The 16,960-nt window shown below is 43.9% G+C and overlaps 1 protein-coding gene across 1 annotated transcript in view; it reads left to right on the top strand.

The window, feature by feature from the left end:
• Positions 1–16,960, top strand: part of LOC116236422 (uncharacterized) — an 86,831-nt gene that overhangs the window by 27,444 nt on the left and 42,427 nt on the right. Inside the window, exons 32-52 of the mRNA XM_090133832.1 lie at positions 798–824; positions 990–1,043; positions 2,111–2,191; positions 2,728–2,787; positions 2,992–3,027; positions 4,284–4,319; positions 5,271–5,303; positions 6,587–6,658; positions 7,270–7,329; positions 8,217–8,252; positions 8,759–8,839; positions 9,567–9,602; positions 10,364–10,408; positions 10,529–10,600; positions 11,115–11,150; positions 11,713–11,754; positions 12,572–12,625; positions 13,730–13,768; positions 14,068–14,103; positions 14,968–15,093; positions 16,171–16,290. Coding sequence (XP_089989958.1) covers positions 798–824; positions 990–1,043; positions 2,111–2,191; positions 2,728–2,787; positions 2,992–3,027; positions 4,284–4,319; positions 5,271–5,303; positions 6,587–6,658; positions 7,270–7,329; positions 8,217–8,252; positions 8,759–8,839; positions 9,567–9,602; positions 10,364–10,408; positions 10,529–10,600; positions 11,115–11,150; positions 11,713–11,754; positions 12,572–12,625; positions 13,730–13,768; positions 14,068–14,103; positions 14,968–15,093; positions 16,171–16,290 — 1,182 coding nt within the window. The remainder of the gene's footprint in view (positions 1–797; positions 825–989; positions 1,044–2,110; positions 2,192–2,727; positions 2,788–2,991; positions 3,028–4,283; positions 4,320–5,270; positions 5,304–6,586; positions 6,659–7,269; positions 7,330–8,216; positions 8,253–8,758; positions 8,840–9,566; positions 9,603–10,363; positions 10,409–10,528; positions 10,601–11,114; positions 11,151–11,712; positions 11,755–12,571; positions 12,626–13,729; positions 13,769–14,067; positions 14,104–14,967; positions 15,094–16,170; positions 16,291–16,960) is intronic.

Here is a 16,960-nt window from a genome sequence, read left to right as displayed (position 1 = left end):
GAATCTGCCATAATCCAGAACCTCTAGATACTCTGCTTATTCAAGGGCCCTAAGAACACACATTTCTTCTCTCCATCATGGAAAGATCTCATTGAGACACAGAAGAATGAACTCTGCATGGCTTTCCTTGCCACCAGGACCCTGCTGTTCAACACAGTGGAGATCAATAATGGAGCTTGTAATACAGTCAGCTTTGCCTGATGTGAAACCAGATTCAGTGGCCACTAAGACATAGAATCATTAAGGTTGGAAAAGACCTCTAAGATCATCTGGTCCAACCATCCACCCCCTACCACTACCAATATTGCCCACTAAACCATTTTCCTCAGTGCCACATCTCCGTGTTTCTTGAACATCTCCAGGGACAGTGACTCCACCACAACCCTGAGCAGCCTGTTCCAGTGCCTGACCACTCTTTCAGAGAAGACGTTTTCCCAATATCCAACGTTTACAACTCTGGGTCCCCATGAAGGTTGTTCAGTAGCTGGAGTGAAATACTCAGAATTACTTGTGCTGTGCACAGCCAAAACCACATAAATAATATGTGTCAAAAAGTCTCAGAAGAGTTCTAGAGACCTGAACTCCCCTCCTATCTATCCCAAGTGTAGTGGCTGATAAATTTTTCAGGCTGAGTCTGGCCCATGCAAGATAGCAGACACCTCTACTGAAGCTCAATTTCCTTCGAGAGTGGGAAGTTTTGGTCTCTGGGGCTGTCATCCTGCAGGAGATTTTGGCCAGGATCTAAATGCAGAGAGATTATTATCCTGCAGTAATACTCCTTGTCTTTTGTGTTTCAGGGTGAACCAGGGGATTCAGGTCTCAGGGTAAGTACCTGAGATTGACTTTCATGTTACTGTATGATAGCAATCTTCTTTTTTTATTATTTATAACTCACCCAATAGGTTCTGATTTCAGTACTTTCCAGATGTCCATCCAGACCTGAAAAGGTCAGTGGGACAAAATGTAAGATTGTTCTGTGCTTCACGCAGGGCCCTCGTGGAAAGAATGGCATCAAAGGGGACAGAGGAGGCATGGGAGAGCAGGTGAGTTGTCCATCAGTGTTCAATCACTATGGAAGAGCCATTGGCCATATTGGGATTGGGCATTGGCCTGGGAACACCAGCTGTCACATAGGGTGGGTGGGGAGGGACATCATCTACTGCCAGCTCATGTCAGCCACCGCTGTGAGATGCTTTGATCTGCTGATGAGGACTGGCACATGAAGGAGGGCCAGTTAAGCATTTCTCACCTTGTAGTCTTCATCCTGCTGATCCACCACTTATGAATAACCAAAAGGAAAATGTTAGGAGCACAAAACAGGACACTCATTATACTAAAAGCAAGGACATGTTCTCATGGCTCAGAGCAAACCTGAGATAACTACATCCATTACCATGCTCACAATGACCACAAACCCTTTGACACGATCAATCATGCTGATGGACAGTAGAAAATGTTGCATGATGAAGGCTGCTCCAAAGTGGCAGTGATTTCCACCTTGAGCCCCTGTATTACCCATGGAGCAGCTGAGTGCAGCACGTCTCCTTCCCACATCCCAAACTTCTCCCCGCCTCAGGAGGACAGAAAAGAGCTGGGGCAAATCCAGAGGAGAGAATAAGGTGGCTCGAAAGTGTAGGGTCGTAAATAGACTGTGCGGGTGGCAGATTTGGGACAAACAAAAAGGAGGTGACTCTTCACACAAGAAATCCCACATGGATATTTTCAGCATTGGAAGAGAGACACAAGAAAAGAAATAGTCCATGGGGAGCTACTAAGGATAAAGAAACTAAGTCTGGTTTGGAAAGTGTGTACAAATAATTCAAACTTGAGAGACGAGTACCCAGTCTCTATCTTCCCATATAGCAAACACTTCTATTTTTCCCTTCCTGACTGACCAATCATCCATAACTCATTCCTGGGAGGGGGGAGATGGGGGACATCTTGGGTACACGTAATCATCTCTGTAAATCCTCAATTGCAAAGCAACTGGCAAGACAGGCACATCAGGAAATATATTTCTCTGCTTGTGTCTCTGCAGACTTCTCTTTAGTATGATTGGTAACAAACAGTTTGGAAGAAGAAAGACATGATAATGTATTTTCCTTTCCAGGGGAAACCTGGCTTGCCAGGCCCTGTAGGGCCGGATGGTGTTCCTGGACTGCCTGGACCAAAGGGAGAAAAGGGAGAAAAGGTCATTACTCTTATTAGATTCTTGTGAGATCCATCATCCCAAGAGGGAGCTAAGAGTAGCTGAGATAAAGTAATATCAATGTGAAAATAAAGTGGAGATATATAGGGATTTTCCCCCATTCCCCTCTACTCCCAGCTCATATGTGCTCAGTCTGTGCATGGTGGAGTATTTGCTTCCTTTCCATCCAAGCTCTTGTTTTCTCCCTATCCTTTTTCTTCCACCCAGTGGAAGATCTCTGCAGTTCCTGCTGCCTCCCAAGCCCTGCATGCTTCCTATCCCCTGTATGGGATTGCTTCAAGTAGTCCCTGAAAACATCCTTGCTTTTAATTCTCTTCACCAAATCATTGCTTGTGCCTTGTCTGAGGTTATTGGCTGGACATATATCTTAGCTAAATGGTTAGAGAGCCAATTTCTCACCTCATCCTCAGCAGGAGGAGAACAGAGCTCTGAAGCAGACTGCAGGGAGGGTAGGATGTATCATACTTTGCAGTTTAGCATTTGGTACTTGTGTGCACAATGCTGTGCTTACCTTGCAGGGGATGGCAGGAATTGGCATTCCTGGCACTGCTGGCCCAAAGGGGGAAGAAGGACAGCAGGTGGGTTTGCCATTTTGCAGTGAGATTTCTTCTGAAATCCCCTTGGAGTGTTCATTGTCTCCAGAGTCTTCTCCAGTACCTCTTCTGTAGGTTGTCCCTGGTGGGTACATCCTCTGGCTGCAAATGGAAAGGGATAAAGAAAGGAAGAAAGTGAGTTTTAAAGTCTGAGCTTTCATTTTTTCATCTTTTTTTTTTTTTTTTAAGGGGGTGATGGGCCCTCCAGGAGTACCTGGACCAAAGGTAGGTACCAAAACACTGAACCCGAGTCACTGTGCCTGGCACTAAAAATGCCAAAGAAAGAAACCAGCTCTAATGATCATCAGATGCTGTAGAAACGTGAACCTCTTACTCAAAAACAATGGAAATAATTCTGTACATCAGCAGTCATTGACCCATGGAAGTCATTGACCCATAAAGGTCATCGTTGTGGGATGTTGGAGACATTGGAATGGCAGTGAGATGCACTGTCTTGGTAAGAAGTGCCCATCTTTTTCAGCTGTTGAGGAAAGAGGAAACCTTAGCTTGGCCAATTCTCTCAGCTTGCTCAAAGGCTTGAGGGCTGTGGGAAGGAAGGATTTGGGGGTCTGGATTACTGTAGCTCCAGTCCTTATCTGGCAAGGCTGCTGTGAACCATAGGTAGATGAAGCTTAGCAAGGACTGGTCAGGAATGAAGTCAAGAGGGCAGAAAGATGTCCTTGAATTGCTGTTTGATAGCAGAACAAGACTGCAACCCAATACACCAAATTTCCACAGGCCTTGCTCAGGAGAGCTGAATTTCCATAGCACAGGGGGTGCCAGGCATGGGTTCAGGTGGTACATAAGCCACCTCATTACTCTTCCAAGTTCTTATAGCTCTTGGAGGTGCAAATGCTTATAATCAGGTTGTCCCCTTCTGCATGTCCCTTTCTACAAGTAGCTCAGGCTATGCATTGAGATGATGACCAATTGAATCTAAGCCAATTACTTATTTCAGGTCAGATGAGGTCAAGAATATCCAATTTAGGTCAAGTAAGGTCAAAAATGTTCACCTTGAACCCAAAATAAATTCTTGCCATAATTTCAGGAGATGTGAAAAGAGAAGGAAAAAATAATCTCCAAAGAGATGTTCCATTCAACAAAATATTTTTCTTCCTTTTGCTGTTTTTTTGTTGGGTTTTTGTTTGTTTGTTTGTTTGTTTTGTATATATCACAAAATGGAGGACAGTCGTTACATAAAATGTAAGGTCATTGCAAATGGTAACAGCCAGCTTGCTGTTCATGTCTTGCTCTTCATGATAGCAAAGATGTCTTTGAATTGCACAGTCCTGGTCCACACAAACATGAGCCTGTGGCCAGATGCTCTGTGGACTCCTCTTGAGGAAAAGCAAACTTTATTAGGGTGGTCACTGGTGATGTTGGCCATACCCAAGGACTTATAACTTAACGCTATACCCCACATGTTGAAAGTACTGAATCTGCTTTCAGTCTGGTGGAAATTCTCTTTTGATGTCTTATAGGGACTTCCAGGACCTCCAGGGCAGAAGGGAGTCCAAGTAAGTCAAACAGGAAGAAAATAGGTTTGACTAGCTCAGCTGAAGGTGACTTGAATTTCTGCAGCTTGTAGACACAGTCAGGTGTGTTTATGGTGGGACTACACAGAGAAGAAGTCAAGTGAGCATCCCTGGAAGCTCAGAATCTCCCCTGTTTTGCTCTTCTGCTTCTGAACTGAGTTTTGAGTTGATTTCAGGAGGTGTATGGAGGAGAGCAATGAGCATTGCCCCAGATTGTTCACTTCATGTCATCTTGCTTTGCAAGAGAACACAGGATTTCCAGGTGCTCCAGCTCTGGGGGTAATTATGAGTGGACTACAGCCTTTCTTGTGCTATAGTCATTGAGTACCACCAACAGTGGTGCCAGTAAACTAAGGACCAAGGGAGATGTGTCCCACTAAACTTCAGAGAAAACTGTAAGACCTCACCCCTGATCCTCCAACCATGTCTTCTGCCGAGACCTATCACCAAGACAGAATGGTGCATCCTGGATGATATTTTATGATCAAGGGCATGCACTGCTGGTTTATTTCACAGTAGCATTGGCAGAATTGATTTAGAGACAAAAGGTAGAAAGACAGCTTTATAATCCCTAAATCAGGGTCATAGTACAGTCATGAAGATTCATTGCTGTCCAAAGGTCAGTCCTTGGTGTATATTAGCATGGGCTAAAGCAGCTATTTGCCAACTACCCTTTTTATAAGAATGATCCTTCAGTCACATCCTTAGACCCAAAACCTACTGAAAATGATGGGATTCTGTCACTACCTTCACTGAGTTTGGGATTTAGCTTGTATCCCTCTTGGGCATTTTATGATCCACTGTAGGCGATGCATTTCTTATCCCATAGCAAGGCTGACATTATCTTGTTTAGGAAGAGGCCATATGAGCCTCTTTGAAAGGGAGACTATTGACTAAATAAGAGGGTACTTCTGTGATTTATTTTATCCTCAGGTTTTGGGACCACCAGGCAAGAAAGGTGTCAGGGTAAGTCCATTAATTAGCTCTGCTTGAAATTTAGATAAAACTTTGCCTGAAAAAGGGAGGCCTGGACTATGTTTCACTGCCTGAATCATATATCCCTTGTGATGAATGGGAGAGGAGAGGTTGGAAAAATAGAAGTAATCTTGCCTTGCTGATAATTCTTTTGCTTTTATTAACATTTTGTGCCTGTCATTCTCCTTCTTCCTCTAGTCCATGGGGAAATTTGGTATTTCCATGTGCTAGTTTTAGGACACAGAGTTCACAGAAGCACAGATCCAGCCTACACACAGAAATTACTATCCAGACAAGGGAGGCATTGACATTAAACCAAAGAATAGATGAGGCAGGAGGGAACTTCTAAGGGTCTCTAGTCTTACCTCCTCCTTAAAACATGGCCAACTTCAATACCAGGTCAGATTGCTTCAACCATAGAGTTGGCATAGAGTTCCCAAATACCTGGGGCTCAGATCAAGTGATTGGCCTCTCCATGCCTGGAGGAATCTGAATTTCCCAAATGAGAAAGATTCCTGAGATAGAGCTGTTCCCTGACTGTTGGCCATATTGTACATCATCTGCTTTATGTTGCAACACATATAGTTCACTTCTGCAAAGTCTTTGTGGTTGTACAGGGCCTGGAGTATTTGAAACATCTATTTTTTTTTATTCTTTATAATTTATTGTCAATCTGCAGAGAAATAAAAGATCTCTCTTATCTTTGTAAGGAGTATTTACTGCAGGAGAAACTCCTCTTGGCTTTTTGACTCCTGGCATTCATGAAATTATCTTCATACTTCCCTTGCCCTTTAGAGATAATGAGTTCTGCCCTTCTGTCTGAACTTGAATGTTGGAGTCACCTCCATTCATTGGTTTTATTCTCCAGACTGGTTAATAGTGGTTATCAAAATGTTTCTCTTCTTTTAGTCTCGATGATGTTAGATAATGACCTTGGGCCTGAATTTTATCATGCTTGATACTACTCTAAAGCCACACAGCACTTCATAGTTGCGTAAAGTTTCATATATCACCAGTTGCATGGCATGAGAGAGTCTAGCTGTTGTGATGGGCTTTGTATAACAGAAGCCCCAAGTAATAAAGGGAAAACTTCAATAGAAACCCAAAGATGAATGGGGTGGATGGACTGAATGGAAGGATGAATGGTATGGATAGATTTCCCAACAGAATGGATTTTCAGAGTGGATTGAAAGTGCAGAATGTAGCTTTAGCAAGCTACTTGAAAATGGGTTGGTGCATGATATTACTGCCTTTTGGGATGTCTTTATAAACAGGGAGATATTGGACCAACGGGGGCCCCGGGACCACAAGGAGACAAAGGAATACAAGGAGACAAAGGAGAGAAGGTAACATACTTGCTCTTGTTCTCTGAATATTTTCAAGAGGGGGGTAGGTGTGGCACTTAGGGATGTGGTTTAGTGGGCATGGTGGTGGAGGATTGATGGTTGGACTAGATGTGGTCATTTCCAACCTTAATGATCCTATGATTCATGTCTTGAGCTTGGAAGCTGCTCTTGCAAGACACTGCATCATCTCCTTTTGCATCTTGCTTAGAACCAAGCAAACATTAGCAACTAATTCCCAACAGTTATAGAAAGGAGGAGGAACAGGCTGGCCCTTAAGGGGCTGCAAAGTGATAATGGGTTGGAGATAGCTAACAATTAATATGGCACAGGGCATGCTACCATGAATGAAGAGTGGAGTGGGATAGTGTCTCCACAACTAATGAAAGACAATTGAAGAATAGTAGCCAAGATGTGCAAAATCCAGATGGGGAAATTGAGACACTGGGTTCCCCAGTCCATGTTTTAGTGAAAGTTCTCTCTCCACAATAGCATCTTCTAGAGGTGGCAAGCAGTGTGTTTAGGAGGGGAGAAGGATGTGATAGCTATACAGAGAACTGGAAGGTGAGACTGGCAGAGGGTTTACACTATGTCATTGTCATTGATTTTTGCAGGGAAATCCAGGTTTTGGCATTCCTGGTCAACCAGGTCTGAAGGGAGACACGGGGGACAGGGTAAGTGGGGCAACACACTGGATGTAAATAGGGAACAGCTAAGGAGACAAATCAGAAGCAATTTCTCAGTCACCTCCATGCATATGAGGTCAGTGGCTGTCACTCACAAGGCCAGTCATCATCAAATTAATACCACACTGATAATGAGAATCTGGGCTGTCACTCTGTCTTTGGTGCTCCCATGTTCATCGTGTGTTATGGAGCAGTCTGCACCCAGCTGTGGAGCCAACACTCCTGATTCTGGAAGAAAGCATGGGAAGTCAAAGATCATCTGGGAACTCTGTGGGGAACAAAACCAAGGAAACCCAATTTCCAGTGGCTTTGTGTCCTGACATGGTTTAGTGAGCATGATGGTGATGGGCTTGGTGATGGTTGGACTAGAGGTTCCCAGTGATCTTTTCTAACCTTAATTATTCTATGATTCTATGAAAGGAAACTTGACCTTCATCTTCCTGACTTATGTGTCAAAGGTGCAAGAATCTGGTGGTTCCCACTTGTGTTCAGTAATATCTAGCAAGGGTTGAGTTTGTGTTTCCTCCTACAAGAGTATTCATGGTCCATTTTGCTTTACTCCAGCAATGACTTGTAAAATTCAGAATCTTTGAGATTCCCACCCCTCTATCAAAGTCAATGGTTTTAGAAGTGGTGAAGATAGATGCATCTAGACAACGTGTGTTTGCAGCAGCCCTTCTTCTCTTGGGACACCATATGGTTTCTCCTTCTCTGCATCATACTAATCTTTTCCATCTGCTAGTACCTGCAATCAAGGAGCGGCTCTGCAGCATTAAGTCTGATGCTGACCCTTTAGATATGGCAAAGGACCCTTATCTGAAATTTTCCTACTTCTGTCATTTTGACCATGTGACTAATAGTGTCTATTTCTGCAGGGAAACGTAGGCTTGTCTGGCAGACCAGGTTACAAGGTGAGTATATGATGCAGTGATTGCAGCCCCGTTTCATGACTGATGTCTGTGTCACTCAACATAACTTGAGCCAGTGAAGTTGTATCTTTGCTGTGGGGGTAGAGTCAAGATGTGAGGGACATTCAAAAGCTGAAAAGATTGAACAGATCCTGCTTTGCTGGAGTCTCCATGTGACGCACAGAGCTTTGCACAGGTAAACAATGACAAGATGACGTGGAAAAGGGCATAAATTCTACAAACGCTGTCTTGTAGGATTTGTGAGCAATGGCTGCTTGTGGGGTCTGAATGGACCAATTTTAAGATGGATGTTTCCATCTGAGCCAGTTAAGCAAAAAAGCAGAACACAGCCTTTCCCAGTGCAGGGTAGATGCTCTGATCCGAAACTTCAGCAAGCAGTGTGGAAGAAATTGCATGGCCACTGTGCCATGAGCCTGTCCCATGATGTCTAAAATGACAGCAGTATGAAATATACAAGAGGAACATAACAACTACCTTGCTTTCTTTAGGGGGAAATAGGTCCGAAGGGAGAGAAAGGTGAACCAGGATTACCTGGGAAACCAGGCGAGACCGGCCTAAGAGGTAAAGATGTAAGTAGAAGCTACAAGTCCAGGTGGATGGTTGTGCTGATACGCTCTGTGCCAAGCCAACAACCCTAGGTTACACCCTTGCAGAATTAGGAACAAGAGACAACATGGGACCAGTCAGAAACACACATCTTTTATAAGTCTGGCTGGGGAAGAGACAAGTCTCAGCCCAACAGTGGCCAACAACATGAGTCTAGGCAGGCTGCCTCAAATTAGACATGGGTTGTTCATCAAGGGATACACCTTCTTATTTGCTCTGTCTTTTCACAGCAAATGAGAAGAGGGATCATTTTTGGGGTGTTTTTCAGGCTCTGTTTTGGGGTGAAGTCTCTTTACCTTTGGTCAAAGTGAAGTGAGCACACAGCACCATAGTTGACTTGCTATTCAACATGGTGAGCTTTTGTCATTGAATCAGTGTTAAATACAAGGAACAACCATGGTGTGCAGTCACACCAGCCCTGAATCTTTTGTTTTTACAGTACAATAGATCCCTCTTTCAGTCAATCAAGGTGGCATTTCCCAAGAGCTTCATGTCTGGGTTCAGGTAAACCTCTCCTATCAGTAGTCACTGAAGACTTTCCTTTAGTCCAAAGGGCTGAGTTGATGCCTGAGCATCAAGTGGAATAGGACCACCAAGAGAAGACTTGAGAAAAAAAAAAAAGGAAATTATAGTGAAAATAAACTGGTTACAAGGCTAAATGTAACCTAGCATTTTTGCATTGTGTTTTAGGGAGAACCAGGGAAGAAAGGCATCTCTGGGATGAAGGTAATCAGTGGGATGTCCAACTCTTCTGGGGTTATGTAGGTGCCAAAGACAACAGCCTCACTCATGACTGCAGTGGGTACAGCAGTGTAGGAGAATAGTAGTACTTAGGGTGAAGTTCCTTGTAGCCCAGAATCTCTTCTCCAATTAACTAAGCATGAGTTAGTTGAGCAGCATCTGCAAAACCTGTCCCTTTGATTTGTTTTGAAACTAACTCCTACTTATTTTATTTTCTGTTGCCTTGCCCTTGAATTACATGAGACTATGAAGAATACTCATTATATTTTCTATGACTTTATTTTGTTTTGGCTTTGGTTTTTCATCTTCTAAAGCTAAAGGATAAAAAAGAAAGACCAACAAGAATCAAGTCGTGTTTCCTTTGGGAGATAGTTCTTTATGCTCAGCAGCAGAAAGCAGATTACAACAACTCATAGTGGGGTCTGGTGGAAATTTCCTCCATAGATATGAGTAGTCTGATGTTACCATATACCTTCAAATCCATTTACTCTAACACTAGGGTAGATCTAAAACATCAATGCTGGTTAATTATAATTCAGATCACCATAGGGCTGTTTTGGTACCAACTTCATAAGCTCCAAAGAGGAGACCTTAGCTGCTTTAGGGCTGTTGGAACAGTAGTAGGGCTTGGTACTTACCCTCTAAAATGTTTTCTCCATGTGAAAGTGCAGTAAAATTAGTACCACCAGTGAAGGTTCAGGCTTGAACGAAGAAGGCTTTTTAAAGCTTCTACTTCTCTTTTTCAGGGAGAAGCTGGTGCCCCAGGAGAACCAGGAGAGAGAGGAATGAGGGTAATTACTGTTATTATCATAATTTTCTGCCTAGGTGAGCATTTTTCTTGTTTGCTTCACTTTTTGGAACTACTGGATGTGTTCTATTTCTGATTGTTTCTCGGAACCCTTTCTCATTAGGGTCCACTTGGACTCCCAGGACGACCTGGAGAGCAGGGGATAAAAGGCGACCCAGGAGAACCTGGAAAGGATGTAAGGCAAATCCTAAAAGGGCAGTTGCACCTATGTTCTGTCTGATCTCCCTCTAACAGCTTAGGAAAACACTGGCTAACAAAAGGACAGAGATCTTAAAGATCTACAAACTCTGTGAAAATGAGCAACTGAATGGGAGAGAGAATGTCCCTAATGAGTCTACCTGCTGAGGAAGAGGCTACAATCACAGCCCTTATTAAATATCAGAGTTCCTCTGCAGGAGTGAGGGCGAATTCCAGATTTTATTAGCTAAGCTGCTCAAGGAAGGGTTTGTTAGTCTATTGAAGGCTGTGCCAGCTAGAAGATGCTGAGGCTCCCCTCCCCTACCACAGCTTGTTCTCACCCTGCCTCTCTCTCCCCTTCCTAGGGAATTACTGGAGAGAAGGGAGACAAGGGTGAATCTGTAGGTTTGCACATTCTCATTTATAAATTTGCATGATAGAATGTCTGTTTGGTGGCTAAAATGCTGAACTGTACCACTCACTCTTTTTATGGGGATGTTGTATCTTCACAGGGTATGCCCGGGCTGCCTGGGACTCCTGGAAGCATTGTGAGTATTGCCTTCTTCTGCTGACTCATGCATTTAATCAGGAAAGGGGTATGCTGATGGTTGGACCTGATGATCTTAGTGGTCTTTCCAACTATAATGATACTATGATTCTATGTTGAGATATATCATGAATCCTGGGTACCACAGGGAACACACTGCCAGAAATATGGAAATTGCTGTAGAGCAATTTCCCTCTTAGCCTTATCAGAAGAGACAAAGCAGTACAGCTACTTCCTCTGCATGTGTGGTCAAATGAATATCCATCCAAATCGTTTATCATTGGTCATGCAAGAAGCTCGTGACACAGAAGAGAATAAAACCTGGGTATGAACTTGTCCTTTGGAAACGTAGACACAGAGACCAACATCACAACCACCCTGAATCTCTGAGACATGAACAGAAAGTGGATACACTGACTCCCTTTTGTTTTGAGTCCAAACACAACATGTTCACATTGCTGGTTGAGAGAAAGCTGCTGGCTTTGTGCCTATGGTTTATCTGGGATAAAAGGCACATGGAGATGAGACATCTTCCTTCACCAGGTTTCTTCCATCTTTTGCAGATGTCTTCTCTGGAGAATACCATCACCCTGAAAGGGGAAAAGGTATTTTGCTTAAAAATATTTGTTTTGAAGCTGAATATGTGATTATTTTGCATTTCTCGGATGTTGTGTAGCTTCATTACTTTTATAAGACAAAGACTGCAAGCACATCCTGAAACTCACAAGCTCCGTAAGCAAATTCTTGCTGTTCCCACCTTCAACAGCAAAGCTACTTCAAAATTAATGTATCCCTTTTGAAGTTGATGTTCAAAAGGTGAACATCAACTCTCCTTCCAAGACCCTTGTGTTTTTGCAGGGCAAACAAGAGTTAACTCAGTAATGAGGGGAATACATTCAGGTTCTGCCACTGTCAGCCTGACTGCTTGGCTTAAAGGGAATAAGATGATTTGGATGCTGGAATGACTCTGGTGTTTTTTCTAGCACAAGTATATTGCTATTATAGAAGCTCCCTTGATATAGCAATAGCTCTGCTTCTGAGTGGGTAAGAGATTTTATTAGTGCTTGGGTGGGTCACAATAGAATGGATCCAGCACAGATGGAAGCATCAGTGAGGGGCAGTAATGGTATTATTAACCAAAGTCACTATCAGGGAAAAGAATCAATAGAAAAAGTCTCAGGCATGGGAACTCCTCTCAAGGACCTAAATAGTGTATTTCGAGTGAAGAACAGAGATACTCCTGATTTTTCCTTAATTATGTGAGTCAGTGAGGTAGTTGGAAGAAAAGGCTGGTTGGTCCATGTGGACGAAGACTTGGATGTTGTTAGCCTGAGGCCAGTACATGGGAAACACCGTAATGTGCAATGATCACTGTGAATTTTAGAGGGGATGAAGAACTAACATGTTCCTGCCATCTTACAGGGAGATCGAGGGAAGGATGGTTTGAAAGGTGAAAGAGGTCCTCCAGGCCCAAAGGTATGTTCTCAGATGCATGGAAGGATCTTTGCGTTGGTGCCATTGGGTTGGGTTGGACAGAAGGGAAGAACACCTATCTCAGATCTCTTCTCATTCCCCAGAATATTGGGTTGTTCAAAGCAGAAGTCATGAGCTGGGCTTGTAAACTTGTGGTCCCGGTGATGCTGTAGTTCTACAACTCCACTTGGTAAATATACAACATTTAGGCAGGAAGATGTTTAGAAACTGGATGGGATATACTACTAGGGCCTTCCTGATGCCCTTCATTCCACCGGAATCTGTCAATGCAGAAATCAGATTTCAGTGAAATGAAGCCCATCAGAGAGGCAGCTCAGCTCCTGGTCTCATCAGAGCTCCTTCCCCTACCAGAGGACATCCAAAGCTGCTACAGCTTATCTGGCATTTCATCCATGTCAGCAGCCCGGGGCCCACATCATGCTGGGCAAGGAGACACAGACAGCCCCAAAGACAACCTGTCCTTGGGACTTGTATATGGGATTCCACACTTAAACCTATCAGAGATATTTGACCCAGACCAAATGTGTTAGTGTGAAGGGCCACCAGGACCACAGCCACCTCTAAATGAGACCACCACCAACCCTGGGAGCAACTTGCCCATCCTCTGCCTTGTTCTTGCCCATCCTCTGCCTTGTTGCCACCTCCACACAATTGCTGTTGTAGTGGCAGCATTGGTGGCAGTGAAGGATCATCCAGATTTCACTGTTTACATATTATGAATGGCTGAGGACCAGTTTTCAGGTCTCTCTCCCTCCTTTCAATAAATAATTGCATAACTCTGGTGGGAAACATGGCTAATTCAGTACAAAACACATTCCCTCAGTCAAGGAGGTGGTGCAAAGCTCCAGTCCAAGAACTTTTTTTGGCAATGCTCTGGTCCATCCCTGCTCTACAGAACACAACCACTAGCTGTGTCTGGTGGGAGAGGAAGGAGTCAATTTATCAGGGTGGGATCTAAATCCTTCTGTGAGCCAACAAACATTTGTTTGGGGTCATGGAGCAGGATAAGCAGCAAAGGTCCAGATTTCTGTGACTTCTGCTCATTCTTGATGCCAATCATAATGAATTGTTCTTGTTTGTTTGAAGGGAGACCCTGGTCCACCAGGAAAAGGAGTGGAAATGAAGGTAAGGAAAATAAAAACTATAGAAGATATTAATGTTGGAAACATCTTTCCTCTGCCTGTGTTCAGTATGTCAGAGGAGACCTTATGAATGCCCCAGGCTTAGCCATTGCCACCTGCAGGACTAGCTCCCCAGGTTGGAGAGGAGAGATATCACTGTGTTCAGTCCTTTGAGAAATGTCATTTTCTTACACCCAGTATTTCCCAGAACATTGGAGTCAGGCTCCTGCTCAGAGGGGGACATTTCTGCTGCTCTTTGAGTCAGAGCTTTGGTTGTATTCTTACACTTTTTTCTTCTTTCAGGATCTGGAGAGACTTTTTGAAGAAAATGGTATCAAGGTAGGTAATGCTCTGACTTTCTTTCTGATGACTGTAATAACTTTTCCATCTATCCCCTGTGGCCTTCTGGAGATGACATGTGCACCTCCTAGTCCATCACTGGCACTCACAAGAAGTCAGGGTTATTAGATTTCACTTTACAACTTGCCATGTGTATGTAACTTCTTCTTGGACAGCTTTGCTCCTGCTCCATTATAGGGTGAATGGGGGCTTTGAGGCCCATGTGAAATTGAGATCTTAGAAAATACTCACTTAGAGCTTGGTGCTACCAATTGGCTTAGCTTGTATGAAGTGTATTTCAGTTCTGCATCTGCACAGCCAAGAAGAGGAGAGCCACAGGGCCCTGTTGTACATGTTGGTCATATTGTCTATCTTTAGCATAAAGTTGGGGTTTCTCCTTTGCTGATAACCCAAATCACAGTGCACCCACTTCTTAGTGTGTAATACAGCCATGGTGTCATTCCAGTCTCATGGCAGTCAACAAGCTCAGTAATTGTGATAATTGTGACAAGCCCAGCTTTTAGTGTCCCATTAACCCTTATAGATGAGCTCATTGCCCCCAGCTCCTTATTGTAAGAGAGAAGCATGGAGAAGCAAATAAGGGAGATGAGGATCTGGCTTATCTAATCAAGTATAGGGGGATTTATTTAGAATGGAGAGAGCCATTGCATAACTTCCATCAGTCAATTCCTAGATGCCCAAGCCATAAGCACTTACATTTAAATCAACTGCTGGCAGTCAGGGCCAAATGCTCTGTTACCTTCTTGGAAACACATCAGTCATCATTCCAGGTTGGCTATAGCACTGTTGTTTCTTGGTGATGGGAGAGTGACAGTAAACAACTCTGGGCTCTGTTGGTTGCAGCTGGCATTGTTGAAGGACCTCTCCAACGCAATCCTGCAGGAGGGGCTGGATTGGCTGATGCAGCACTTGGGTAGCTCCAAGACCTCCAGGAGAAAGCAGGCACTTCCATACACACCCAAACATGACGTGAGTATTTGTCATCTTCAGGGCATGGACAGACCTAGAAGGAAATGAGACAATGATAGCTTCAGGGTCACCTCAGTCATCCAGCAGTTTACAGTGACTTGCAGGCATGTTAGTCTGGAAGAGTCTAATGGCTCACACCAGGATTTTGGATCTGCCAGTTAAATTGATGAGATTGCAAAACACACAATTTTCAGTGGAAATGAAGGAATTAATCAACCACTGGGGTTTGTTGGATTCGAGTTATGCAAGGAGAGCAAAGCAGCTGAAAACATGAGAAATGACCACGAGTTTGGCTTCAAATCATCATCAAATCATCAAATCGTAGAATAATTTGAGTTGGAAGGGACCCTTACAGGTCAAAAGTAAAGGACACAGAACAACCTGGGTAGGAAAGGTTGGGGTCACAGTGAGATGCATCCTAGAGTCCTGAGAGCATTGGTGACTGGAAAAAAAGGTTATTCTGCACCCATTTTTAAGAAGGGTAGAAAGGACGACTCAGGGAACCACCAACCTGGCAGCATCATCCCTGTGCCGGGGAAGATCATGGAGGAGATCCTCCTGGAAGATGTACTAATGCACTTAGAAGACAGAGGGGTGATACAGGACAACTAGTATGGCTTCACTAAGGGCAGGTCCCTCCTAACCAACCTCGTGGCCTTCTACAATGGCATAACTGCAGCAATGGACAAGGGAAGAGCCACTGATGTCATCTATCTGGACTTCAGTAAAGCATTTGACACAGTCTCCCATAACATCCTTCTCTCCAAACTTGAAAGAGAGTAGAGGTCAGTGGCTCACCGTCCAGATGAAGATCAATGACAGGTGTTGGCCCTCAGTGGTCTGTGCTGGGACTGATGCTATGATTCCAAGACTCTATGAAATGGTGAGCAGGAACTGCTTGTTACTCTCTCCATCTTGATAGAGGAAGACCAGCAGGTGGGACAGAGGCTGCTGGAGTTCCAGAGTAATGGGCAGAAATAAGTCATCAGAATCCATATTTTTGCATTTGTGGTGCCTAGGAGCTCAAGTTTGTCATGGCCACACAAAGCCATGTTGTTTTTTTTTTTGATGTTACAGGGTTCACTGACAGTTGATACTTCTCATGATGTCCTGACCAGCACTGGGGTGACAGAAGAAGCACAGAGTCTGGCAGTGGACACTCCATTTAGGGTGCTGGTGTCTGAAGGACTCCCTAAGGTGAGAACAAGCAGCAGAGTTCATGAAGTATAGTCATAGATCTGTGCTTTTGTCCATTCCATTTGCTGCAGGAATAACATTAAGAGCTCACACCTCTGATGCATGCCAGAGCTTCCATTCCATGCTCCAGTGATGCATTCTGCTCATCCCTCATCCTCCTTTTCCCTCCACCCAAACACAGCTCTTTCTTGTCCCTGCCATGACTCCATAGCTCTCATTTGCTCAAGTAACCATGCTAATTGCTAGAGATAATCTAATTGCCTACAGCCTTGGCAATTGCAAGTAACAGATAATTTGTTGTTAAGGAAATTAGGAATTTACTAGTGATGTTATGGCTCATCTCCATCCTGGACCCAAGTTCCTGGATGTTGCAGTACACATCCAGGAATAAATATAGAGAGCTGTATCCAGGCTACCTCTCATAGCTGCAAGAGAAGTCCTGGGTCTTAACTTGCCCATAGTAGACAGTCTTATAAAGGATAGTCTGGAAAACATCACTGGCAGCTGTGGTGAGGCTTTTCTAATTCTCTCTTATGACAGTCAAAAAGTGACTCACCATAAACCCTTGTTAGTCATGGGTAGGAAATGTTGCTTGTAACTGGAGCACAAGAGATGTGGGAGTGTTTGGAGCCAGCTCATGGTGAATTTGTCTTTCTCTGTGGTTGGTTCA

The sequence above is a fragment of the Phasianus colchicus genome, chromosome 1, assembly GCF_987193195.1.
Source record: "Phasianus colchicus chromosome 1, bPhaCol1.hap1.1, whole genome shotgun sequence".
Taxonomy (NCBI): Eukaryota; Metazoa; Chordata; class Aves; order Galliformes; family Phasianidae; genus Phasianus; species Phasianus colchicus.
This window is presented reverse-complemented; position numbering and strand designations above follow the sequence as displayed.